The sequence below is a fragment of the Aulostomus chinensis genome, chromosome 23 (genome assembly GCF_037954235.1).
Source record: "Aulostomus chinensis isolate RoL2024-O1b breed Wild chromosome 23, RoL_Achi_v1.0, whole genome shotgun sequence".
Taxonomy (NCBI): Eukaryota; Metazoa; Chordata; class Actinopteri; order Syngnathiformes; family Aulostomidae; genus Aulostomus; species Aulostomus chinensis.
The window spans coordinates 14,694,139-14,721,968 of record NC_141342.1 but is presented as its reverse complement, the minus strand read 5'-3'; the positions used below and the strand labels follow the sequence as shown (position 1 = coordinate 14,721,968).

Genomic DNA, 27,830 nt, shown 5'->3' with positions numbered 1-27,830 from the left:
TCGTTTGCACCTCGAGGGTCAATATCATCCCATCGTGATCTGTCTCAGCTTGAACTACCTGCCCACAGACTACTACTGTAAACTTTGCAACCATATACATTTTCTTTTCTTTCTTTTTTTTTTCCTCCATCCTCCTTCTGGCAGCCTGTTTTGTAGATGGTATCACAAGCCAGGATTCAAGCAACTTTTAAAGTTTTATTCTTTTATTATACAATTTTATATTGAGTATCCCGGTAGAGCTGTACTTAGGTACAGTATACACGCTTTGCTTGTACTGACCAAATGTCCAGTAGCCAATCTGCCAAAGTTTTAACAAGCTGTGAAATTGAAAAATGCTGAACTATGAAGTAATTCCCTCCAATATGTTGAGTTTTTTTTTCCCCGAGACTTTTTTCCTTCACTACTGCAACAGCAAATGCTAAATGCTCACATGCAGCTGGGTTCAACAATAAACCTTTGACTCTCACCCTTGACCTTCGTCAACACATATGACCAGATTAATTCCCTCAGTCAGCTGCGGATGTATATACTTAGGTGAAGAAAGCTGAATAAAATAAAGTCAGCTAATTCGAATAACTGACATCTCCATTAATATACAGTACTTTGGCTGAAAGCCTTTGCCTCTCAACATTTAGTAGTGCTTTGTTTATTTTCTGAATGTTTGCTGGGTCTCATGGGTACATCACGTCAGCCATTGTGTAAACTTTAACCCCCACCCCATATTCTGATGGCGCCAGGGCTAACATTGCTTCAGTGTTAAAGGGAAGTTGTGAGGACATTGAAGTCTTGGCCTAGCATCCTAGTGTCACTTTCCCAGCCTGTTTGCGGAGCCTGCCAATCCCCTCATTCTCCTCATCTGACCTGAATGCATCACTGAGTATCACACACATGTGAGGAGACTGATATCCCAGCCAGCAACAAATGTTGTCCTATGTTTCCTATGTTTTCCTTTCTGCTGTTGAATTACCCGTGAACCGATCGTTCATCCTTTGACCTGGGTGAAACGAAAACTCTATCGGCTAGATTTTTTTTCCTGCATGAATCTCAAGGCCAGGAGTCTATTTTATGTATAAAAAAAAACAAAAAAACGTTGACAACACCCATCCGAACTAAAAAGTTTCCTTGTGGTGTACAATTTCAGGACAGACTTGACATAAACCATTTCTAACCACTGGTTTCTTTTCACCAATCTTTAATTACATCGTTTGGTAGAGGCCGAGGTACAGAAGTGAAGTGAGGCACCATGTTAGTAAAGCGTATAATAGTGAGGGTGACCACAGCCAGAGGACAGAGGGTCGCGAAGAGTGAAAAAATATCATCTGCAAACAAACAATGGAGGACAGCTTGAAGTGTTAAGGATTTAAGGATTATTGTCATTTGCTAATGGCCTTCAGTATTGTGCTTGTGTTTGTGCAGTTTGTGGTGACTGGTCATTGAGAAACCCAAATCCTGCGTATTATTATAAACTTAAAAACACTCAACTGTTACTTATTTCATTTATGCAGTTATTTTATTTTTTGGCTCTTTCATTTCTTTTTTACCTTATGTCCTCAAGAAGCCAGCTATGGTTCAGTCAGTTAATTGTAGTTATAGAAACCACTGGGTCGCATTTCAGCTGCACACTGTTTCAGTCTATTATGGTGCCCATGAAGAGTCGCATTGTAGCCCTGAGCGACGAACAAACCTTCCTCCAGCTCTGTGACAAAGGCAGCTGTGAGGTTGTGCCCGAGGCCAGGACTATCAGAGCTATCAGTCCAGCAGAGAAAGAACATAACAACAAGCCTTGTCAAATAATGGTGTTAACAGTGGGATTGTTTAGCCTCACTTGTGCAAGGAATGTCCCCGTTTTAATGGTGACGCATCGCCGTCTATTGACTCAATAGGTTAGGTTTTACCATTGTTGTTGCTGTTTCTCCAAGTCTGTTCAATCACATAATAGGGCATCTCTTTCTCTGCTGTACGTTGGTGCTGTAAAACGTTGTCCCTGTCCTCAAACTTTAAGATGTATAAGAAAGATCATCTGTCAAGGATAGAAGGAAAGATGTGGGATGTAACATGCTAACGCTGAGACCTGCATTGTATCGATCCGATCAGGAATTCTCAGTTTCTTCATCCTTTTTTTTAATTGTTTTTTTACTTCGGCCCCAGACGTTCATGAAACGTTCTTGTGTGTACATTTGTTCTTCAGTCTTACACACAGAAGGAAAAACCCGATAATGCTCTGTAACTCTTTGCAGACGTATTGTGTACCCTCTTCACAAGCCTACTTGATTGCAAGTTACAAGGGTCACACAATAGATCTAAGGACCAAGGACTTACTTCCTGTCTGTAAGACTTAAACTGGGGCCTACAAATAATGCATCAGAGCAAATTTTTGCATTGATTCGGCCAATGGATTTTATATTGAGTGGACAGTGCTTTAAAGCCAACGTGGAAATTTGAAAAAAAAAAAAATTCTGTCAGTTACCATTGCATTGACAGTGAAATTGACGATAAAGCAGGATTTGCTGCGTTGTGTCAGACCCCCCCGTCCCTTTCCTGCCCAAATAGGACAACATCTGGTTGCCTCTGCCAAAAAAGAAAAGGCAATGTGGAAATGGCCAAAACACAGACAAGGGTCCACATACCAAAGGGTGACACATGTGCTTCTTAAACAGTCAGTGGTGTCGAAGATTATCTCACTCTGCTTGTACTTAGCAATGATGAGCTTACACTGCATCTTCTGTGACAGCAGTTATGGCTTTTTTCTACCTGCACTTAAAGGTTTTAGCTATCAGATATCTATCGTAATACGAAGAAAAACTACCATCAGACATCTTCTATATATTTCTACACAAAATACTGGAGCTTTCAGTGTAATGTGTCGTCATCGCAGTGTTGTGAAGTAGTCTTTGCAGGGTTCCGGATCCGAGTTGCCTTGTAAACTGTCAGAATGTCCATTATTATTGAGCCCCCTGTGCCGTGCCTTACCTTCTGATTCTCAGCACTTCCTTTACCTGACTGGCCGGATAAAATGATTTCTCCTCTTCCCTCTACTTCTCTAGTCAGAATATTGCTTCTCCCCACCGCCACACCACGTCCCCCTCTCCTCTTTCCTAACGGGAAACGTTAAGATCCAGGAGTGGATCAATGGCTGTTATCCTTTGATGTGCCAGGACGCATTACGAGCGGCGAGTTCTAATTGGAGCAGAGAGCTGAGGATCAATGTTGGCTGTAATTGCCTGACACAAGGATGGGTGTGAGACTTTATTATCATTAATATTTAGACATGATGTGGGAGGACCCAGCCAAGGCTAAATGTACAACGCTGGTGCGAGCCTTTGATCTCTGGAGATAAGTAGATCGATTGGGTGTTGGTGGGGGGTAGCTGAAGGAAAAGAGGTCGCAGAAGTGTGGCAAGCTGGACGAACAAATTAGTGAGGCCTGCACCCTGGATTTTATCGAATTTCTCTGGGAAGTTTCCCTTCTGCTCAGGAAAGGTCAAGCAATTCTTCAGTTTATCCCTTGAGCTAAACGTGTGGCCTGGCATCTGGTCAGCATCAAGGGAAAGAAGAGGGCAAATTTTAAGGCATAATTTTTAACTTTCGAGAGTAAGAGACAAACATCCCATTTGCAGAACGAGAATCATTATGCTGTAATTAATTCAAGTTCAAATAATAAGTCAAAATAACAATGCCCTTTGTTTTGGCAGATTTTCTAACTTTGCATTTGAGTTTTCATTTTGAAACTGAACAAGTTCTGGGATGTATTTAGCACCAGCATTGAGAAGGAGGAATAACGAGATATGTAGTGTTTGTCTCTTTGACGGGGTCCATTGTTTAGGAGACAGAATAGGAGTGAGAAGGAGAAGATCCCTACGGCGCTCGCGGCTATGTCCTCGCTGTCAGCAAACACAAGATGCTGTTACCTAATCTGATGAGTAAAGGATGGAGTGAGACCGTCTGATGGAACACTCCCTGTCTAGCAGCGAGACTAATCCCCTGTGTCCACGGGGCTAAGGCCATGCTGAAACTCTGAGACCGCCAGGTTTATGCTCATTTCTGTCTTCTCTCTTTTTTCCTCTTTTTTTGACCCCTAGTTTTTTAAGGAGCGATACCTTAATCATTGTACTTAGCGGGACAAAGATGGGTAACGGGTCAGACAATGACAGGTGTGTTCGTTTTCACCACTCTGACCTGCTCATGATATTAGATAACGAGGGAAAACCTGCTGGATCCAGGTTAGTGGGGGTGATGATCCTGGAAAGACACCAAGTGATTTGACATCCTCCTACTCCTAGTTTGTACGGATCATTTACTATTAAAGCAAACGTTGCTTTATTTAGCGCAAATCATGGGAAAAAGCAGCTAAAAGTGCAGTAGGAAAGACGTAAATCAGCAAATAGAAGAATATGAATGTTCTTTCAAATATGATGAAACTGTCAATAAGAACATAAATTACAGAATATATACAGTGTGTGTGTGTTTTATGTGCTTTGCCTCCACATCCATACAGTCTTTTCCAGCAGTACAACACATACAACCGTGAGTACGCATGCAATGTTTTCCTCACCACCTACTCCGTCTGTCACCTCTACAACCAAAGAATACTAGGAAATATGCACTTCTTTATAAACATGTAAGGGAAAAAAAAAAGCCCAGCTATCAGGGCAGAAGAGCTGACTTTTGCCATGTAGATCTTTGCTTTTCATCAATATTGAAAGGAAGTGTCCTTTCCTCCATGAATCTCTTCAATGAGCGTCGCTTTTGTGTTATTTTCATCTCAGCTCTGTGTTTTAAATTTGCTCACATTTTTCAAAGTTCTTGTTTAGCCTCTTGTAAATCGGCTTGTCTTTCCACAGTTAATGTTAAAAGTTAACTCGGTAGTCTCAGTACTCAGCATGCTCTTTTGGGCCTGAGTGTGTGTGTGTGTGTGTGTGTGTGTGTGTGTGTGCGTGCGTGCGTGCGTGCGTGTGTATTTATGAAGTGTATTTCGGGTGTGCATACTGGAATATGTGTATTCTTCATCTCTAACTGTGTAGCTGTGTGCGCGTGCGTGAGCGTGTGCGATCGTGCGTGTGTGCACATGCCCGAGTGCATGTCGATGAGGGAGTGAGATAAGAAGGAGATGAAGAGTCGTTCAGAGGAGCTTTCTCACTCAGAGGCGTCCCCATCTGTTCGCCTGGGCCTAATTGTTCCTGGATGCGAAGACACAGGGAAAAAAAAGGGAGGAAAGCAACTGCACTCGTCCCCTGTCCCAGAGTTATTTCTGTAACATTAAAAGAGTGCCACCAGCATGTTCCAGATTATTGCCATGTAAATAATGGCACTTGGCTCCATTCCCTGCTAATGAATGTCATTTACTTTTCCAAGCGAGGATTAATTTCCGACCGAGGACCCTCTCTCCTCCCACAGGGAGAGCGTCGCAATTAGCTACCAAAAGATGGCTGCTAATATTTGCGGCTTTTTAAAATGCATCTATATGTACGTGCATATGTTCCAGTGACACGTCGAATAACCTCGCAATTAGCTTAATTCTTGTGAAACCGGTGGCAAGGAGACGAGCAGAAAAAGACCCATGACGTCTTAATGTCCTTGCTTCAATTGAGCGTCAGGGTTTCTGTTGAGCGTTGGATATTGTTGTGAAAGTAGGGGAAAAGAGAGAGTTGTGCTGCTTTGGAGCCAGCCCTTCCTGGTTGCAAAATAAGGCAGTGAAAACAAACAAGGTCCTCAAATTAGATCTCCCAAAAACATAGCATTCCCTCTCATTTTACACACCACTGTGGCCTGGAGACGGGACTAGAATAACCCGTGAAATCCATTTCAGATTCCGAATGGCACAGTCACTGAAGCGCTTGACATACCAGTGCCCTCCAGATCTACCTAATGACCCCATTTTCCTAAAAAGAACAAAAACACAAGATGAAGAAGATCCAAACATTATTCTCTGTAGTTATGCTGTAAAACTGTCCTGTTATTATATGTGAACTTTTCCTTCAATGAAGCAATACTTAACTGTTTCTGTCTCTCCTTACTCTATATTTCAAATATGAGCTTCTATTCCCCCCCGTCTGTCAACTACCTCCCCTTTGCATGGGCTGCCTGAGTTGATGCACTTAACCCAAATGAAGGAAAAGATGCGGATAAGGGTTATTTCTGTCGACAGTGGCACCATTTGAGGTGTGGACCCCCTCCTGAGAATCCAAGACTTTGATAACGCTGCTGAGCTGTGAGGGTTAAATTGCAAAAAAGGCCCCCGACGTCTAGCGGCAGAATATGAATAGATCTGTTCTGCCGGGTTAAAACTCACACGCTCTGCAAATGTGAAAGTTTTTAGGTTTTAGGAAAGTAACTGTATTCATGTTTACAAAAAAAAAAACAACAATAAATGAATCTGTTATCAAGTTCTAGCTTTTCTTAATGAAACCACATTATATTGATGTGAGAAAATGGAAGAAGGGTGTTTTTGTGTCAGACGGGCCTGCAGACGAGGAAGGCGGGAGTCTAGAGAGCCATGCACCACGGGCCACCTTTTCCACTCAAGCCATGTTTTATGACTAGATTCTGTTTCTGCTCCCTGGCTCACCTCACAGTGTGAAATGAGCAAGTCTCGACTATCTGCCTCACCCCACCCTAAGAGCTCGCAGGCACACGTGAGCGCCGCCAAGAACGGTGTTTTCTGTTTTTGGTTTATGCATGTGGACGCCGGGGATCTGCTGAGTGTGCCGTTTAGAATGCAGCCGCGCAGTTTGTGACAGCGCTTGAGGAAATATTTGCGTACGTTTGATCGATGACTCCTTTATTTTGTTATGATGTTAATCTAGTTTTGCTTCGTGACTCATAAGAGGAAATTCATTAATAACATTAAATTCACCCTGGTGCTAATACTTCTTCTCTGTTGCAGAGTAAATGAATTAACTTCCATTCATTTTCATGTGCAGCACTTTTTGGATTTGGGGTGCAGTTCCCTTGCCTTCCCTCGCATTTGCTTGACTTTTGTCCTTGGAGGCCACCGTACTTTTCCTGATTTCCTCTGCCTCTCTCTCTCTGTCTCTCTGTCTCTCTCTCTTTCTCTCTCTCAGGGGGGAAGGCAAGGGGCATGCTTCAGGCTGCAGCGGGTTTAGCAGCTTCTGACGAGCGCAAGAATAATTTTGGATTTGCCCCGTTTCATCACCTCTCGCTGTCAGAAGTTTGTTTCTGAAGCAAGAGCCTAAACACTTGCTTCCTTGGATGATGTGTCACAAGTGGCACTTTGTTGCACAGCTGCATTTGTCTGTGGCAGGTTTTACGTGGTGGAAATGAACAGAGGTTGTACACCAAGCAAGTTGTGATCTCTGTTTAGTGGAAGCCAGGGCTTTGTCAGAACTTGTGTTCTTGTTGTGTGTTTGTTTCAGTGTTTGATTTGTTCGGGAGACGCTTCCTTCAGTCTCATCCACACGTACAATTAACCAGGTGTCAGCAGAAGACTCATTTGTTTGATTGATATTTATTCAAAAACAATAATGGATAAAAAAAAACAACAACCGCTAGCAGAGAACATGCTCTTACAGAGAATGATTTTTCAATGACTTACACAAGTACGGGCCTCCAGGTAGTGTTTCTCAGATGGAGGGTAGAGCTGGATGCTGTAAACAGATAAGATAATGTGATTATTTAAAAGTTAAATCCAGTTCTTGTTCAGTGAGCATCATCATGGGTGTTTTCTGTGGGTTTTGTTGTATAAAGGAGTCAAAACCAGTGAATGAGCCCTCATCTCTCAGTAGTTCAAGGGGGAATGTTTTGAGATCCTGTGGCTGAGGATTTGAAGAAGTTCTAATGTTTCTGAAAGTGCCCAAGTGCATGAGTTGTAAGTGAATAAATAGATTAATATCCACCGGTCTTTTTAGATCGTCTCACTCCCTCTGGCCCAGGGCCAAACAGGTAATTCCTCCGGCATAACTTTGGAAGGTCCACTCTAAGCTAAGCCTGCCTCAGCAGTCAGACTGTCTGCACATTTGTGCCACTGATGGCATACCAGGGGCGCCATTTTCCTCTCCGAGACAGACAAGCTGGAGGATCTGATTGGCCTTCCGCCAAGGCACACTCACAAAGGCTCCTTTGACAACAGGTCAGTCGGTTAACCAAGCAATAGGCAGAGGGAGAGGGGGATAAGCTCGGCGAATGGAAAAAAAACAAACCCTTATTCACCTCTTCACCCCTGAACTTTACTATTAAACGGTTCCTTGCACCAAAAAGTAGCTTCCTCTTTACGTAGATTTAAGAAACAGGTATTTACAGTAGATGACAAGGTGGATTCATATCTCTCTATCTGCTGCTCTTGTCATGGGTCTGAGTGTGTGGAAGGAATTTACGGGCACATCTACCCCACGTACACGTACATTCTTGTGTGTGGGCCTACATAGTCGTGGTGTTGAGTGGGCAACCCGGTGCTTGTTTGTCACACAGTGCTCCAATTATGTAAAATAATCATCTGTGAAAAACTGAAAGCAATCTGTCCATTTTCTCTGCTCCCTGCAGTAATTAGCCAGTTTGTGTCTGTCTCTATGATATCTATATGACTTTTTTTTCCTTTTTTTTAAATTTTAGGGCAGTATTTTTGGAAGCATCTCTTCAATATTTATTCTAAATTAATGGATACCGCCAAGAAGTTACACGAGGAATGGAAATGTTTGGTTGAAACTGGCAATCTAATTCATTACTTTGGGGTTTTTTTTTGTTGTTTTTTTTTGTCCAAGATAAACATCGCCCTCAGCCATTAGCTCATCCTTGTTATGCATTGATGGAGCCTCACATCTTATATTTTCATCGTAAAGCTGTGTAGCAACTGCCACTGTAGCGTTAAATAGCTGCTGATGTTCTCCTGTGTGCTCCGGCGCTCATTATCTCTCCAGTCCAGGCATTGCTTCTCTGCTTTCTCCTGCCGCCCATCTCCTCCCCAGTGTACCAGCCGCTTTGCATATGACTGATGTTTAAATGCTGCATTGTTAACTGACGTGGGGTAGCCCTTTGCTGACCCGGGAGGTATTTGCTCGTTTGATCATGGGGCAGCAGTTTTAATGTATTGAAGCAGCGCCGCTTCGTAAAGCCCCCTCGTATAAGTGGAGACAGAGGGCGAAGGCAGGACGGGGGGGGGGGATCGAATGGTAGCAGGCCTGACAGTACAGAAAGAGGGTGATTATTAGAATATCTGTTGGTCAGCAAGGCCAGAGGGGACGCTGCTGACCCTGCACTTTTGCTCATGCTGTGGTGGTGGGTGTTGGTATTTCAGGGGGATGTTGCAAGGGTTGTGGCTAAGACAGAGACCCATTGATGAGCAGTTTCAATATTTCCATCATTGTCTGTTTATTATAAGGTTTTAGATGTTTGCATGAGCATTTGTTTCCATTTTTAGTTGTTTACTATCTCTGGAATAGACCTTTCACTACAGCTGTTAACCGCAATGACTTTTTTATAAACTTCCTCGCAACTTTTTCCTCATAAAAGCCCTTTACAGTCACTGTACCTTTTACGTGTGTCTCTCGGCAAAAGAATTCCTTTTTTTTTTCCTTCCAGATAACAACACAACTAAAACTGTGGAGAAAGAGAGAAAAACAATGGCACAAACGGTGTACAAGTTTGTGTTGACCCCCTGGGCCCTGTGTATCAAGACTGTGCTTTAGTGGAAGCAAACCAGGTTTGGCCCCTTTAAAGAAAATATTGAACCACCCAAACACCCTTGTAGCCTTTCCTTACCCTTCTATGGCCTTTTTCCTTGCTGATCTATCTCTTCCCGGTTTCTTTGGTGTTCGTCTTGTGGGAACTCTCTACAGAGCTACAGTGACCATAGATTTCTTGGGAAGAGAGACAGTCAGGAAACCCACCTTTTCTCGGCATGGTCATTAATACTTGATAGACTGTTCCCCCATGAATTTTCGATAGCATTCCGTAGTGGACTTGTGCTATGCGGTGCGTTTGGCCACTGATGGAGATTATAAAAGGACCTGATGCTCAGCGCAGCATCAGGAGCATCGTGACCAGGTCATAAAGAAAGACAGATGGGTAAGATGTTTGTCTTTAGCAGGTATGTCCTCAAAACTACCTCGCATGGATGCCTATTCAGAAAATATTCTCTTCTGACTTCCTTCTCCTCTGAATAAACATGTTAACATGGTTCAGATTAACATCCTCCTGCTATATCCTTGTCAAGCACCGTAGACCCTCTTGAGATTTCACAACTGGATCCTGCAAATATGGATTGGCTCTCGCATTTCCAAAAGTCCCAAAGCAGCCCAGATGCCCCTTGACTTTTGAACCACGGTTCACAGGAAAGCAGAGGTGAAGCAGAAATCTGCATCTCTCATGGTGCCTCACGCCCACACTGCTGCCGAGAAAGAGAGACAGAATGCCAAATGAGTTTACCTCTAGTGATGGAAAGAAAAGATATGAATTGAAATAGAATTTGCGGTCAATTAATCCAAGCTGTCATCATCAACCCCAAAGTTTATATCTTCTTTCTGAAGCCCCCCTCGCCCCCAATCTTTTTCCCCATCCTTTTTGTGTGCGTTTAGCAGTCCTTGGTAAATTTTTTTTCCCCTTTCTGTCTTGGAAGTTTTTGCAGAAGGCTGACCCTGCATGGCTTCAGGCCCTGATTAGCAGGGCTGCGGAGCCCAGAGTCTATTGATCGGGCCTCCAGAGCACTAAGCAAATGTAGCTGGAGCAACAAGTCAATAACACGGTTACTGCAACAATCCTCGTCACACTGCTGCCGTTCCCCACACACTCCAAGCTGTTATTTCTCTTTGGTTAGGGGAATAAGGAGAAATTTGGCGGTGCATCAGGCAATCATCTGCAAATCAGTGTCACTCAAATGATCCAGTGTACACTTTTCCTCCTTTCCTTTCTCTATTTCCTCCATTCCGCTCATCTAATTCAGGCTGTAATGTGGTTTTACGTCTGATTTATTTCTCTAGAAATGCTGTTAATTGATATTATTCTTTACAATTATCAAACTTTCATCTTCCGCAGTTCAACTCCTCCCCTCTCTCTCTCTCTCTCTCTCTATTCTACTCGCTCAGCTCAGACACAAGGACTAGGGAAGCTAGTCTGCAAATTTAATGGAACAGCATGGATTATTTAGACTGACTAAAGCCTCCCTTGTAGTGTCAAATGGGGGGTTGTAGAATGACATTATACCCCTACATTCTCTATCTCCCACTCTCCTACTCTCTCTCTCTCTCTGCAGAATAAAGTCATCTTTACCTCCATACATGATGCTTTCCATAATCCAAAATTCTTTTTTTACACCAGATTACCAGATTTGCTCACTCTTAGGCAGCAGTCATCATGAGACAACATTATGAGGTCAAGGATAAGAAATGCTCCCGGCGTGCTGACATGAAACTCGAGGTCAGCGTGTGTGTGTGTGTGTGTGTGTGTGTGTGTGTGTGTGTGTGTGTGTGCTAGTCTGTTGACACCGACGTACAAATGTGACCTTTAACCTCCAGAGGAAGCGCTTTTAGCTGCTTTCTTCACAGTCAGTCTATGAGGTCCGACTGAAACTATGCTACCAACTGCAAGTCAACCTTCAACTTTAGTCCCTGTTTCACTTGCTTGGTGAGTTTGCTAATGTTTGTTGATTCAAATGCTGAATTATTTAAATGTTCCAGCACCTTCATTAAAGAATCGGGCCACGATACTGGCATGTAAACACAAATTATTCAATTTCTCAAAACCTGAAAATCATAAGGATCTTGAGTTCATTAATATTGAGAGAGTGTGAGCAGCGATTGTGGGAAAGTCAGTCAGTCACTCACATGTACAGTACAGAGTGCAAGCAAGAGTTGGAGTGATGTGAGTTTAGCGTCTAACAACAAGCGAGCAAAATATCACTTGACTTTTGGTCAGAATTTTTAATAAAAAAGCTTTCGAAGGCAGTTAATTAACTTATAACGCATTCCTGCTTTTATTTCGAAGGCAAAGACTCCAGGATCATACCTGACTAGGAGGACATGCTGCTCAAACAATTTTGAATAATAACTCTTTAAAAAAAAAAAAATACTATATCCCTGATTGACACACACACACACGCACGCACACACTCACTCTCTCTTTCTCCCTGTGTATACACACACACACACACACACACACACACACACACATATATATATATAACCCGCACACTCCAATGCCACAGACTTTCAGCACTTATTTCTTTCAATATTACTTCTGTCAAACCTTTTTGTGAAATGTGTCTTCTTATTTAAATGCAGAACCTTCTAATTTGTCATGGTAGAAATGATCACCATTGTTTCTGTTTCATGGTTGCGCTCAACATCTCTTCAATTTGTGTCTTCTGAAGCTGTTTTCATGATGTTTTGAGGATCTGTTATCAAGTATTTGGTTCATGGATAGAAAACCAGACAAGCAGAGTTAGACCGGAGATGGGAACACACTTTTTCACAAGCTGCAACAGTGATATAGTAAAGTGTTTATAAGTCACACGCATAGGAATGTTTGCAGGCAAATTATGGTTGTAACTCGGCTACTGCAGTCTGCCGTGTATGTTTGTTTAAGAAAAAGGAGCAAGCATGCGTGTGGGTGTACTTGTATGTTCTTTCGGAGATGTGTTTGTGTTCATGCTGGTGGGCAATATCTCCAGATTATCTGGAGTCACACCGGATGCAAAACTGAAACCACACGGGACTTGAGGCAAATATTTGGAGAGTTGATTTAAATTGGCAAACAAACACCCGGCAAGAACTTCCTTACAGCTTAATAAGAAGACATAAACATTAATATCCTTGCTGCCTCTTGATTTTGAAATCCTAAACAGACGTCATTTTTAGGAGCTTAAAGCATTTATTTGATGAATGGGTTTTGTTTTTGAGTGGAAAACCAGTTTTAAGGCACCTCAGGAAATCGAGTGACAAGTTCTTGTGAAGATTAAGTGCTTTGATTCCAACTTGTGTTAAAATAAAAAATGTTAAAGTAACAACACGATGGAGGACACGGCGCGATAAGGAAATAGATAACGTGTCTTTTCCCAATTATCTTATCAAACTCCCAAAACAAACTTTATGCAGCAGCCTTCTTTGCTGTGACTATTTTTATGTTCTAACACTTTTTTTCCCCCCTTTTTTTTTATCAGAAAGTTTAAAGGAGTCAGGTCAAATTTCACAACAATAGAGTCGCTGTGAGGTATCAGACCGTGGCTGTTTTACTCTGCTTCCTTGACACGAATCTGACGGAGAGGTGCTTCACGATCTAAAAGTAACATTAATAAAAACACACCTCTTTGAAAAGTTATGTTTGGAAGAGGGTGCGCAATAATTAGATTAAGAAACACTCTGTGATACCTCTTCCTCCTCTCCTACATTCCACCTACATGCAAATATCATATAACCAGTGCTGCACAGCTTGTTTTAAACTAACTCCACTTCTCTCTCCCTCCCTCACCAGTGCGCACATATGATTTATGTGCTTTAATGAGATTTCAATACTGAACAAACAATAAAAATTTATGGATGTCATAGTTTTGGAGGCCTGCAGCTCTAATGGCTAGTGTTACGCCCTTTTTTTCACCAGGGCCAGTAATTGGATCTACAGCTGGCCTCCGGGCCCTCGCAGAATGTATACAAGAGAGATTGTGTGTTTTGGGAAATCCAAGCAGAGAGAAGTGAGGAATGTGGGTTATCAGAGTAGGAATATCCCGTCGTAGTAGTCAAGTTGTAGGACAACGGCAATATTTATTTTACCTGTTCATGTTGCGAATTCCGAAGTGTAAGTGAGAAATCGCTGAAGCAATGTTTTTCTTCACGTGTGTCTGGAAAAACTTGACGATTACAACGCACGTATTAATACCACAAATTAGGATTACTAGAATTACAAACGTGCAGTACAATTTCCAACATCTGTTTTCATATTATCCAATACTGCTGTAGCATTCCAGCATTGTTTTGTTCCATGGTCTCTCCATTGTGTTACAATTTTCAAACAACTTTCCTCTAATTCATCCCGTTTATCAAATTTGCCATCGTATTGATCTGACAGCCGACCAGGGGTTTGCTCGATTATGGGAAGACCTGGAAAAGTCTTGGAATTTGTAAATAGCAATCTGAAAAGTTTTTGAAAAATGAAGAAATAACTTAATAAAGCCATAGATGTTGGAAAAGTTCTGAAAATTTGCTTCACAAAGTACCAGGAAAAATGTTTAAAAAAAAACAAAAAAAACCCATTCATTTACTTGAGCAGATGTTCCATCAAACTCTGACATGGATTTTGTTTTAAATCTGTCAATAAGTGTCTTGGAGGATATGGTCATGAAAAAGTTCCTTTCGGGCAGGGGAAGTTATACAAATTTCTTCTCCTTCTCAAATGAACCCTGCAAATTAATATTTAAGAAGAATTTGCATTCCTGATGAATCAAATCAGTTGTTTTTTTGCCCCTGACTGTCATTCATGCAACCTGGGGCAGCGTACAAGTACACAGAAACTGAAGTAGCAGCCTCCGTGAGGGGCGTGTTCATTGTCTGTTTCGACAATTACAAATACAGGCTGTTGACGTGCTCCTGTCGACTATAAACCACTGACTTAGAAAACACGCATGCACACACAAACACACACACACACACACACACACACGGGTGAACATTGAGAAAAACCCTTCATATCATCACACACCCGCCAGCAAGATTGAGAGGTGGGAGTTGAGGGGAAAAAATAGAGTTGAATAAAAGACGGAATGTTTGACTGAGGGGACAAAAGGAGGACATGGAAGAGAGGGGAGGGCGAGGGTTCAGCAGGTAAGCTGGCAGGGGAATTCTTCGTCACCTGTACATCACGCTGGCCTGAGGAGAAGCTGCAGCAGCTACCTGAAATGGCTGCCGGCAAAAAAAAAAAAAAAAAAGGAAAAGGAAAAAAAAGAAGTTCTTAAAAATTCCAGACACAGTTGTATTGTATTCTCTTCTTTCTCTCCTTCACCTTCTCAAATTCCCTCCTCGTCTCCTTCCCTCTCTCTATCTTTCTTTTCATCTCTCTCATACTCTTGCATACTCCCCTCCCATGTCGCATTTCCTCCTTCTTTCCCGTTCTGTGCATCCTCTCCTTCTCCTCCTCATTCTCCTTCCTCCTCACAATACTTTTCCGGGAGAGACCCGCGTCCCAATCGAGGCTGCTGCTTCTGCTGATGCTGGCCGCGGTTGTTAGCCGGCAAATTAAAAATGGATGAACTTGTAGAGCCTTGGTGCCGTTCTCCTGCATCAGGTTGGAGGATGGAGAGGGAGTAAAGTGGGTGAACGAGACAAAATCAGACTCGCGTGCTCTGACCACGGCCTTCAAATAAAAACCTGTTCATCTTTTATGTCGCTTTTCTCTGTTGTTAAAGAGAAAAGGGGGGGAAAAAAACAGAGGCTTGTCAATACAGGTCAAAAAAAGGTCAGTGAAATTTTCAGGAATGATCATCTAAACCTAAAAAAAAAAGGGGGGGGGAATCGTGAATTACAACAAAAAAGGTATGTCAAGCTATAAATTTCAAATTTTCTGTTTCTTATCCTAAAGGCAAATCAACAATGCTGTAGATGATAAAAACAGCGTGTTGCAACCGCCATAAAGTGCTAAATGAGCATATAAAGCGTATAAAAGCCATGTTTTCGGCTACACACGTTTTCATCTTCAAATCATGAATCTTTTTCAGCTGTTCGCAACCACTGCTAATGTGAATAAGCCTTTAACTGAGTCAAATATAACTAAGGCTTCAAAATGGGGTAATTGGAAAGCTCCGGTTATGTCTTCATGGAATTTTGTTTACATTTGCATCAAGAATTAGAAAACAATCAGGCATATTATTTTGTATCAGTCATATGCAGTAATATTTCTCCTCACCGTGCATCTTGAGCGTGAGCATCAATGTGCAGACAAGCTCTTAAATACTATTTATCTCTGAGGAATTAAACAGCGATCTTTAAATAATTCATTACGGTAAACAGGTTGCAATTAACTACTACCACTCCAGCTGTGTGTTTGTGTTTGAATGAGTTTCAAAAAAACAGAAAGAAATCATCATTTATCTTGAACACCCCCTTGGGGGCAATAGGCAGAGCGTACGTGTTGGGATCAGATCTCTCTGGCAAACAGGTCAAGTCATTATCTCAGTGGAGCAACATGAACCTGATCTGGATCGCTGCGCTGCCTTCCTCCTCGTTTCATTCACTTGATTGAATTGTCGCACGTTTCTCACCTTTCGTCACTCAAACTTGGATTGATCGCAGGCCCGTCTTCACCTTTTCTTTTGTCGTCTTTTTTGTGTGTGTGTGTGTGTGTGTGTGTGCGCGCGCGCCAGCACTCTTCTACAATGAAACATTTATTTGTATTAGTTTGTGATAACAAGTCGATGCTTTAGTTAGGACTCACCCCCCACCAGTGTTCCACCTCCATGTCCATCACTCAAACCATTTGTGAACACATTGATCCTCCCCCCCCCCATCCTCTCCCCTCCTCTCTCTCTCCCATGCCGTATATTCCCAGGTTTTGGAGGGAGGAGAGCCAGAATGGCTCAGACAGCCATTGATTTTTATTTTATTGGTCTACTAGTGGAAAGAGGAGGGATATGGGGAGGGCCTGAGAGATGCAACTCTGAAGCTAAGTTAGTTCTTAGTGGACATTATATATGTGTGTGTGTGTATGTGTGTGTGTGTGTGTGTGTGTGTGTGTGTGTGTGTGTTGGTGTGGCCTGGGCCTAGCAGTTTATGGCTGTTGTTTTAGGGTAGAAGCAGGAGGGGGATATCTGTCTGTCTGAGGTGTGTGTGTTTAGTTGTACATGTATCTTTGTGTTGTAGGCCTTGGATGGAAGTGGTGAGTCCACACATTCTGACCCCTTCCAAAGGTTGTTTATGCTCCCTTTAACCATGAAAATAAATGCGTCAATTTGGAATAATGCATGTGTCACTGCTCTCATGCTTCCGTGCTTTGATTTCATTGGCGTGGATGTTACACAATACATCCACTAGAGGGCACTTCCGAGTCAAATGCCCTCCACTTCTTTTTCTGACGTGAAAATTCCCCGCCAATCTCTTTTCAGCTGTTCAGTTCCACTTGTCTGGTCCTCTACCTGGGCATACATTACATACATAACATTCTAAATAAGGTTATAGTTTTGTGCAAACTCGTGCAACCTCTCTTAAAATTTTCCAGTCAGTACAGCTGTAAAAGTTTTTGTTCTAACGCACTGAGCCGACACATTTTTAGCACAGTGTGGGTAGGTTTAATGAACCATTTTTGATGAAAACTATCCATCCATCCACCTCTCCCTCTACCTCCGCATACGGATGTTTGCCTACATTAATTGACTTTTTCGTGACTCCCTACTTTCCCGTGGTCATCCTTACCAGGGCCACTAGATGGTACCAGTCGCTTAGGACGTTTTCACAACTTGTCTGTAACCGCTTGTTCTTTTGAGCAGGACAGGTAGCTTAAAACGTTCCACCATGTTTTTCATGGTTTTCTTCTCAGTCTCGTTCGCCAACACTGCCCCCGTGATTTCTTGTGGCACTGCTCCATTTTACCTGTAAACCTTCAGGAAACAAACAAAATGGACCCGCAGGCAGACTACAGACTGAGTAAGCTTAAAGTTAGACTTGGGTTTAGGATTGGTGGAAGAGTCAAGCAACGTAAGAGTGCAGTGAAAGCATGTGTCCAGCCACGTCTGAGAGTCTTCAAAGATGTGTGTATACATGGGTGCCGGTGTGTCTGCGTGCCCACCCTCATGCGCTTTGTGTGTCATGGATCTTGGGTGGCGACTGAGCTGGCATAAGGGGCCTGGACCCCAACACACATGCACACACGCGCACACACACACACACACACACACACACACACACACACACACACAGAGCTGAGGTGTATCCCGTTGCTCATTAGAGCTGGTAATAAGGCTGTGCTGCTGGAAGAGGAGGGAAAAAACAGGGCAAGGAAGAGAGGGAGGGAGGGAGGGTGGTTTGAGGGTGGGAAAGGAGAAAAAGAAGGAGAAAAAAATGGGAGATTTTAAATTTTAATAACACTGGTACGATTTTGTAAATCTTTCCTGACAGAAAAGTCCTCATTATTTTCATCTGTCTCCGAGGAGCCTCTCCTCCAGCTCTGCCTCCCCGGGTAAACGGACTTCTCCCTCTCTCTTTCTCTCTCTCTCTCCCTCTCTCTCTTGCACTCTCTCTCTCCCTTCTTCCTCTCGCTGTCTTGCTTTCATTCTCCTTTTCCCACTTTTTCACTCTCAGCTGCTTTATTGTCCGTTTCTGTCCCTCTTGCTCGCTGTATTTTTTTGTCCACATCAGGTTGACTGTATCTTGAACGTTAATAATCTGTCCAATAAGGTGTTTAGTGACTGGCTGCCTGTAATGAAGCAGCATCAGGAGCCAATAGAACAGCCAGTATTATGTGCTGTTATTGGCTAGAGGCTCAGTTAGTCTGTAGAAAGAAACTGTTTTTGTTTTTTTGGGGGGGGGGGCGGATTTTAGGGATCATCGTATCATAGTTGGGAGCGGGGGTAAAGGTAAGCCTTCTCAAACTCGGTGTGCATGCATGTTTGTGGGTCAGCATGTGGACGTGCGCTGTGTTCATCAGCCCCCCACCACGCAAGTGCATGCACGCACACTCACACTCACACACACGAATACACACACACACGTTCCCTCACCCCCTTCCACCACCTCTATGTCAAGTGTCAAAGCTGGAGGATGGATCCGGTTTGATAAGTTCTGTTCTGTCTGGCCACGTGTCAGGGCAGGATCAACCAAACGGCTGAAGAAAAACCATGTTCTTCACTCTCATAACTCCCCAATTTTGGGATTTTTTTTTCCTTCCTTTTTTTTTGGGGGGGGGGGTTGTTTTGGGGGCAGAGGGTGGTATTTGAACTGCTTTGAGAGGCTGATTTAGATTTAGCTTGTGAGCTGAACAAATGAGTAAAACTTAAAAAGTAAAAACAAATTTAAAAAAAATCTTCTTTTCAGGTCTTTTTTTGTTGATTTTCTCACCAAATATTGATTTCTGTCACTTTGTGGCTGGGATTTTTCATCCTATTATCATCTTTTTGGGAGCTGAGGATAATTACTGTGTCACTGATATTGGTTTTTAAGTGAATTTCAGTATTGCTTAAATGAATTATGACTCTACACCCCACCTCCCCCCCATCCTCCTAACTCCCTCCAGTCTGGGGTGAGATTTTATGTGTATTTATGTGGCGGCGGGGGAGTGTGCGCTCACACACGCCTACAAGTCCTCGGGTCAAAGGTGACCCTTGGTTCATAAATGTCACAGGATTGTTTAGTTTAACTTGAAATATTGCGGGCATTAAGATTACTTCCATGTCATCTGCTGCTTAAAACACATTGGGAGATATCTAGGATTTAACTAGTTTATTTTTCTGTAAACTGAATCAAACTTCTTCTGTTTTACCACAAAGAAGACATGTTTTATTCGACTGGTGTACAGAGAATCAGCTCAGGTCAGAAGAAGTATTTTTATAATGCCATGTTTCCCCTGAGAAAAAAAGTTCTTAAATTGTAGCACTGTCACATTTCCTTCCTCCTTTGAACATTTAAAGGGTTTGAAGTTATTCAGCATTGCTTCCAAAACAGACTTTCTTTTAATGAACACAATTATTACAGCAGACCCCCCCCCTTTCTTCTGTCTCTCTCTCTCTCTCAGCACCCTGGCCCCTCATCCATGAGGCTAAAACTAACTTCCTGTTCGTTTCTCCACCCGCAGGCCTTCTAGTCACTGTGATTTCCCCAGCTGAGAAATGAACAAACAATACAAAGCAATGTGGATCCTCCCACATATCGAGCACTCACACGCGCACACACACACATTCTCACACACACATTTCTGGCGTGCTGGTGCATCCTCTGGGTATTTGGCTGGGATTAATAATCATTCTAAATAATGAATGTCAATTAATCGGGGGAGATGTGGCCTTGCTAAACATGCTCTGATTAGTGTTCCTGCGGGTTCTCCTCCCCCAGCTGGCTTCAGCCAATCATCTCAGCTTCAGCCAAACACCAGGATGAGGCTGTCCTATCAACATCCCTTACACCAAATGTGCCATAGGAATGTGGACATATGGTATTTACATTATGCACTTTTTTATTTTTATTGCCAGTGTTTTATTTCTGGAGTGGGGGTGGGCCTTAAGATGGATCCTGTGCAGCAGGACATAAACATGACGTGGTTGGTTATATACAGTGTGACACTCTCATGCTAATATATGCATTTATTCAAGGATGAACAGTATGCAGCAGCAGTAATGAGCTCTCTGGTGCTATACAGCAGTATTCTGTATTTGTAAAACCACGTCGCGTTAAGTTGCAAGAACTTTGCCTCGGTATGAGAAATTTGGACGATATTTACCGAAAGCGATGTGGTGCACAGGAAAAATTTCTACGATAGCCATATTTTTGTTCATCCTGGGGAAAAAACAAAAAAAACAAAACATGTTTGGAATTTGAAAATGTATAGCTTGTCTTTATTTCTAAAACATTCTAAAGAAAAAAAAGAACAACTTCAAATCGTACATTTACCTCATTGTTTCCTCTCAGTAAGTTACAGAACCACCAAGGGAAAAACATCCCTCTAGCAATAGTTTGAGGCTTCTTTCACAAGAGTAAAAGTTGATGAAAGTCCAGCTTTACTCACATTTGTGACAGAAGTTTGGATCATCAATCAGAATATCCTGTTGAAGTTTTGTGACTAATCAAACTCGCCGTTATTCATGGAAAACAGACAGTAGTGACTAGTATGAGTAATTTAAGTCAGTTTCAACTCCATAAAAAAAAATGCTTCAGCAAAAAAAAAAAAAAAACCCGTTCATATATGCTGACTGTATTCTCACCAGACAAATGTGAAAATATTCATTCATTATATTATTATTATTATTGTTATTTATCTTATCATATCATACCGATATGAATGCTGGTTTATTGTTCATTCAGTTTTTCGTCTATAAGATGTCTAAAAAATTGAAAAATGCGCATCAAGAGGAAGGTCATCAAATAGCTTCTTTTGTTCATCCAACAATGGTTACGCTCTTCATTTTCTGTATTAAATGACAAAAAAAAAAAAATTTGACATGGATCCTTGTATTTAAGAGTCAGGAACCAGCAAATCTTTTGACATTTTTTTAAAAAGTCTGAAAAAATTAATTGAATTCAAATTAGTTTGTGATTAATTTTCTTTAGATTGGTTTTACACCTCCCAACCCAGGTAGATATTTTTTGTTCTGACAATGTTCTGAGAATATTTCATGCAGCTGTCAGTGATTTTTCAGTGGAAAGTTTTCAATTTGTTCCCAGTAATGTTCTTCCTGGATGCAAGATAAGATAACTAACTCGAAAACCTTTGGTTCGGCCAGTGGATTATAGATCAGTCATTCAACAGTGTCCTTAGAACTTTCTCAGTACGCTGCAGTTAAAACATGTTGTTTTATTTTACCTTATAGGAACATTATCAAACATTTACATAAGTATTACATAGTGCGTACATATTTATATAAGTATCTTTTTACATCTTTTTAATAGCTTCTTTTCTTTTTCATTACTGTGTATTTACTGACGTCTCATCTTGTCTTATCTCATCTCATCTTAACTCATCTTATCTTAACTCATCTCATCTTGTCTTATCTCATCTCATCTTAACTCAACTCATCTTATCTAAACTCAACTCATTTTATCCTAGCTTATCGTATCTCTTAACTTAGCTTATTTTAACTCTCTTCTTATCTTATCTTATCTTAAATGGTCTTATCTCATCTCTTCTTATCTTAACTGATCTTATCTCATCTCTTCTTAACTGATCTCAACTCATCTTATCTGATCTCATCTCCTCTTCTTATCTTAACTGATCTCATCTCATCTTTTCTTAAATGAATTCATCTCATCTCTTATCTTAACTGATCTCATCTCATATTTTCTGAACTGAGCTCATCTCATCTCTTCTTATCTTAATTGATCTCATCTCTTCTTATCTTATCTGATCTCATCTTTTCTTAACTGATCTCATCTCTTCTTATCTTATCTGATCTCATCTTTTCTTAACTGATCTCATCTCTTCTTATCTTAACTGATCTCATCTTTTCTTATCTTATCTCTTCTTATCTTAACTGATCTCATCTCATCCTCTCTTAACTGAGCTCATCCCTTCTTATCTTAACTGATCTCATCTCTTCTTATCTTAACCGATTTCATCTCATCTTTTCTTAACTGAGCTCATCTAATCTCTTCTTATCTTATCTTAATTGATTGCATCTCTTCTTATCTTATCTTAATTGATCTAATATCTTCTTATCTTAACTGATCTCATCTCTTCTTATCTTAACTGATCTCATCTCATCTTTTCTCTTCATATCTTATCTTAACTGATCTCATCTCATCTCATCTCAGCCGGGGGAATGTTACCCACTGGCTTTGAAGTTTTGATGAGGTGTTGAGGGATGATGGAGATCCACCTGCAACTTCATCAGAGGGTATAAATTTACTCAGAGAGGTGATTGTGAATTCAAAAGTGAGGAAAAACATCTCTTTGATTTAGAAAAAAACTTAATGATGGTAGATTTTCTACATCTTCTCACTTCTGTGAGCTTTTTAAAAGGTGGTCTTCCTCTGGAGCTTGACTGCTGTGTGGAGCTCAGACTTGGGCTTTAGAGGGTAGCGGGGTGACTGAGCATCCAGCCAGCCCCCCTCCCTGGTGATGAATGACCACAGCTCAGGCTATTCATCTCCTGCTTAGAGAAGTGGACAGCGCCCTCCCCTCCCTCCCCAGCTCCTCGGCCTCTCCTCCTGCCCTCCACATGTCAGCAAATGTGATAATTCTCTCATTTGTCAGGAGCAGCGGAGGGTTTTGGGCTTGGTGTGGGTTTACAAACTCTGGAGAATTTAGGGGGACACACACACAGGCACACACTAACACGAGGGAGATGAGTCGCTTCAACAGCAGCACTGCTCCTCACACACGTTGTCAAAGTCTGGTTGTGTCAAGTTAACTTAGGTCACAGTGAGAAAATTTAAATGTGCAAAAAAAAAAAAAAGAGTGAGTCGTTTTTTTTATGGTAAATTCCATCAGTAATTCAGTGATTTTTATTACCTCCAGGAAACTACTGAGCCACTTTTTCCACTTTATTGTGCAAATAAAGTTTTAAAGCCTGTCTGCTATTTATGTGTGAGTGTGTGTGTGTGTGTGTGTGTGTGTGTGCGCGCGCGCGTGCGTGTGAGTGAGTGTGTGAGAAGGCTTTTTTGTTAAATAAATGTGTAGCTCTGTTTTGTGTCTTCATGTGTGTACATGTCTGGATGCTTTTTTACAGAGGCTGAGAGTGTGTTTTTGAACATCAGAAATCATTTGTAAGACAAGAGCTTAGCAGGAAATTGTGTTTGTGTGTGTTTTACACTCCTCTGCCAGTTATTGTATACCAGTAAATACCATGTTGGCAGACCTCATGGTAGCTATTAAACCTGATAAGTCTGCAGTTGATGGTTGGCTATTTAGTTTGTGCATAAACATGTGACTGTTTTATGTGTTTTACTTGTCTCTCTGGACGCACAATATGACTTCTGTGAACTCTCTCTCTCTCTCTCTGTCTCTGTCTCTGTCTCTGTCTCTCTCTCTCTCTCCAGGATCATCCAGAACCGCGTCCTCGTCTTCATCCTCGGAGCCATCATCCTTCTCACCATCATCCTGGCCATCTATTTCAATCTGCGGGGCCACTGATCTCACGTGTACACACACACACACACACACACACACACACACACACACACACACATTCACTCACTTCCCCCTCTTCTTGACACAAACACAAACACACAGATGTGTGATTAATAGCGACAAAAGCGTTGTTCTGCTGTAATTAGGACAAATGGTCCCCATGAATCACTGTTTCCAAAGCCTGACAGGGAGCTTTTTATAAATTATTTTTTCATCAATTTTCTCCTTTCCTGTTTGCTCCGTCTTTCTTTACTTCCCTTTCTTTCTTCTTTTCCTTTTCTCCATTTGTTTTTTCAAACCCCCCCCCCCCTTCCCTCTCTCTGTCACGCTCTCTCTTTTTACATCTCCGGGAAACAAAAATAGACATTTTTAAGATAATACTTTTCATAGTGTTGATGTCACCGCGATGCCCATCCTGTCTTCAGATGCATGTGGTCGAGGATCTCAAGCACATTCAGGACCCCCCCCCCCCCCCCCCCAACCGCTGGATGTGTGCATGTGCAGGAGAACATTTATGAACAAGTGCATGAGTGACAGACGTGGATTTAAGGGGCGACTCACCAGACATCGACAGCGAGAGTGCGGTTATAAATATATATATGAGAAGCTGAATGATTCAGCTCTTCTCCATGTGGCCCGTACACAGCACAGAGGACAGTGCCTTCAGATAAGAGATGCTGTTCACACTCCTCCTCTTAAAACAAAACTAAACAACAACAACAACAAAAAGCAAAGCGGAGCCCAGAAACAGATGAGTGGCTCTGCCTTGAAAAGAGGAGGTGCACATAAGGTTGAGGTCAGCCAAGGTGCAAAAATGTTAAATTTTACCAAGAAAAAAAAAAAAAATTCATTTGCTTCCTGTAAGAATTTGGGAAAGGAGGGGGGGGGGGGTAAAATTTACTCTTTTAATGGGGTTTCACTACAAAAGGTACTTGCCCTTAGCATTAGAAGCTAAAATACACCAATAAAACCATTTAGAACAATGCTGCATCTCACAAACACACATTTGCACCTCACTTTGTTTTTTACATAACTTGAGAAATTGGAGTCATATGTGTACTAACATTTAAATGTAGTGTTTTTTGCTCTCGATATAGCGACTCTTGTTTCTATTTATTTGTAAATGAGTTTTCTTTCAAGTTTCTGTGCTCAAACTGTACATTCTATGAAGATGTATCGGAAATTAACATTAGGCATCGTCTGATTTGGGATTAAACTCAGACAGGACCAACAATAAACTGTAGATTTCTAGTTTTCTTGTCTTTATTTTTTCCCCTCTTCTGTCATTGTAAACTCATTTTAGAGCTTTTTGTTCTGTGTTTTTCTTGTCAGCGTCTACACGTAGTGATGCAATGTAGTGCTTGTTTCTGCGATCATCTGTTTGCTGACTGATGATGATGGTGATGGTGATGATGATGATGATGATGATGATGATGATGTGATACATTTGCAGGTGTTTGAAAATCGTGTGCTCGAGTTTACTGATGTTTGATTCTTCAAGGTAGGGAGGAGAGAGACGTTCTTCAGGGGTTTGTGACGAATCAGAATTTGCATTTGGAGAATTTTCAGAAGTTGAGATACATGAAGGTAATGTTCCACATGCCCCCCCCCCCCCAAAAAAAAATACACACACACACAGTATTAGAGTGTATGCATGTCTCCTGTGGTTGGTCTGGTGGTTCCCGGCAAGAACATTTGCTATTCTGTTTCAGGGCCATGGTCTTCATTTTTCGAAGATGCAGGGGTGCCCCCCCCCCCCCTCGACCCCCCCCCCCCCCACACACACACACACACACACACACACACACACACACCACCACCACAACCCTACTGACTATCATTTCACAGCCCCTCACCAGCCGCAGCGCCATCGTTTGCTTCAAAGCCTCAAATGAACGGCGAACAAAATAGTGTGGCTCTGACCGTCCCACGCGAGGCCGACCCACCAAGACTTATCATTAAAGTGGAGGAATAATGAAAAAAAAAGGAGAAGAAGGAGTGAGCAGGAAGGAAGTGAAGAAGGAAGCATGGAGGTGGGGGGTAGACCCTGGCAGTTTGACAAACCTCATCTAGTAATGACCCTCGGTGATTGTTTCCTCACCCTGTGCTGTGTGTGCAGCCTACCTACATGCTCTCCTCCCTTTTTCTATCTCTCTTTCTTTCCCTCTTGCCACCACCTCTTCCCCTCCTCCTCCTCCTTCTCTCTGTCTCTCTCTCTCTCTCTATACCTCTCCTGCCACCTTCTCTCCCTCCCTCCCTCCCTCCCAGCCTGTCAGATGAGCGGAGCAGCAGCTAGCGAGTGAGCGGTGGAAGGCAGCGTGGCGGCGGCTTCTATTTGAAGTTGTAATGGTGTCAAAAAGTCAGGGCTGACTGACAGACGTCAGTCCCACAGGGCCTCATTAAAAACAGACCCACTTGACAAGGAAATAATTGAGCGCCGGCGACAACTCGGGGGGCCCCTCTGCGTTTTTAGATGTTTTTATTTTCTTTTCATTATTATAGGCGAACTATTATGTTCATTAAGAAATGGCATTAAAACAAGTTTTCTAAAAGCAGGGAGAAGGAGGGAGGGGCAGAGGAGAGGCAGGATGCATGGAGGTGGAGAGATAACGATTTGTTTAGAGTCCTCCTGTTTTATTATTTAAAGAGGAGCGCTGTCATGTGATACCTTGGCAGACTACCACGTACCCCCCCCCACACACTTTTCTTCCTCTTTTTCCATCCCTCACTTCCCCTTTGCTTTTATCTTCACCCCTCTGTCCATCTCTCCTCTTCCACCTGCCCATTCCTCCTCTCTTCCTCATCCCAGTCTCTCTCTCTCTCTCTCTCTGAGTTGCATGTGTTGCTGGAATATGAACTAGATTATTCATCAGTGCCCCCTACGCCCCGCTACCACTCCCTCCCCTTTGCTGATTTGGTTTTCGACAAGCGTCTCCCTGCAGAAAGGCTGAGGATGAAAACTTGTCAAAAATAGGTTATATCTTATTCCAAGGGGCAACAATAGCAGCAGGTACAGACACCTTTTAATATTTAATTTAGACGGGTGTTAACCCTCCTTAAGTGACTGGAGCTGTGTCTTCCATACAGACGGAGAGAGAGAGAGAGAGAAATGGGGAGGAGAGCAATTAATTATTTGATGTCTGAAAAGTGATTTTTGAAGTTGCAAGAGAGAGGATGTAGTCTTTGGGTGTCCCTTGTTTCAAAAAAATATATATATACGGTGTATATATATTTTTTTTTTTAATTTTTTTTTTTTTTTGTATTTCCTAGACTGGCTGTCCTGTGAGAGCAGAGATATTTCCAAATTTAGATCCCGCTGGTCCTCTGATAGCGCCTCGATCATATAGCGACTGTTATTTAATCAGCGTAATTATTTCCAGTTATCTTTTACACCGCCGTCTTCTGTCTCGCCAGCATCTCAGCAGTCGTTCCTGTTCCCTGTCTGGTCCTCCCTTACATGAAAGACACACACACACACACAAAAAGAAGGTTCCTCAACAAGGAACCTCTGTGATGCACCAACTATTACAAAAAGCCTGATGTTTGCCAGCCATTTAAGTTGACAAGGAATCGTGATGTGTCGTTTGAGCCGCTCCACAGAGGGGGCGGGCCTTAAACACTGGTGGAATTACACCATGGGGGTGGGCACTTTATCTCCAGGAGTGTCCATGATGCTACACTCCCCCACCACCACCACCACCACCACCACCGTAGCAGCACACGCAAGAGGCCCTATAACAACAGCTACCCAAGAAAAACCCACAATGGCAGCATTTGACAACCACAATGAATCCACTGTTTGATACGGCGCACACATAAACACATTGTTACATATATGGTGGACACCCCCCCCCCCCCCATGAAAAGACACACACACACACGCTCTAGTGTACGGCTGTTAGAAGAGGAGCCATGTTCTCCGTTTGTACACGCCACGAGCCCCAGCAGAATGGCTTTCTTTCTCTCCTCCTTTATCTGTTTTTTTCCCCTGCCCATTTTAATGGTATTAGTGCTCCCCACGAAACAACAATACTCCCCATTATTTGAAGAAGTCACAGGGGCTGCAGCCATATACATAGATGCTGTTTGCCAGAATGTGCCCCCCCCCCCCCCCCAACGTTTGGATTGGTG

At 42.3% G+C, this 27,830-nt stretch overlaps 1 protein-coding gene across 3 annotated transcripts in view; it reads left to right on the top strand.

The window, feature by feature from the left end:
• vti1a (vesicle transport through interaction with t-SNAREs 1A) overlaps positions 1-25,325 on the top strand; it is a 113,404-nt gene extending 88,079 nt beyond the window's left edge. For all 3 annotated transcript variants that reach the window (XM_086195138.1, XM_086195136.1, XM_086195137.1), the window contains one exon: positions 23,609-25,325. Coding sequence is in view for 2 of the 3 variants with exons in the window: in XM_086195136.1 (XP_086051262.1) it covers positions 23,609-23,702 (94 nt within the window). In the remaining variant the exon portion in view is untranslated. The remainder of the gene's footprint in view (positions 1-23,608) is intronic.
• The last annotated feature ends 2,505 nt before the right edge of the window (positions 25,326-27,830 follow it).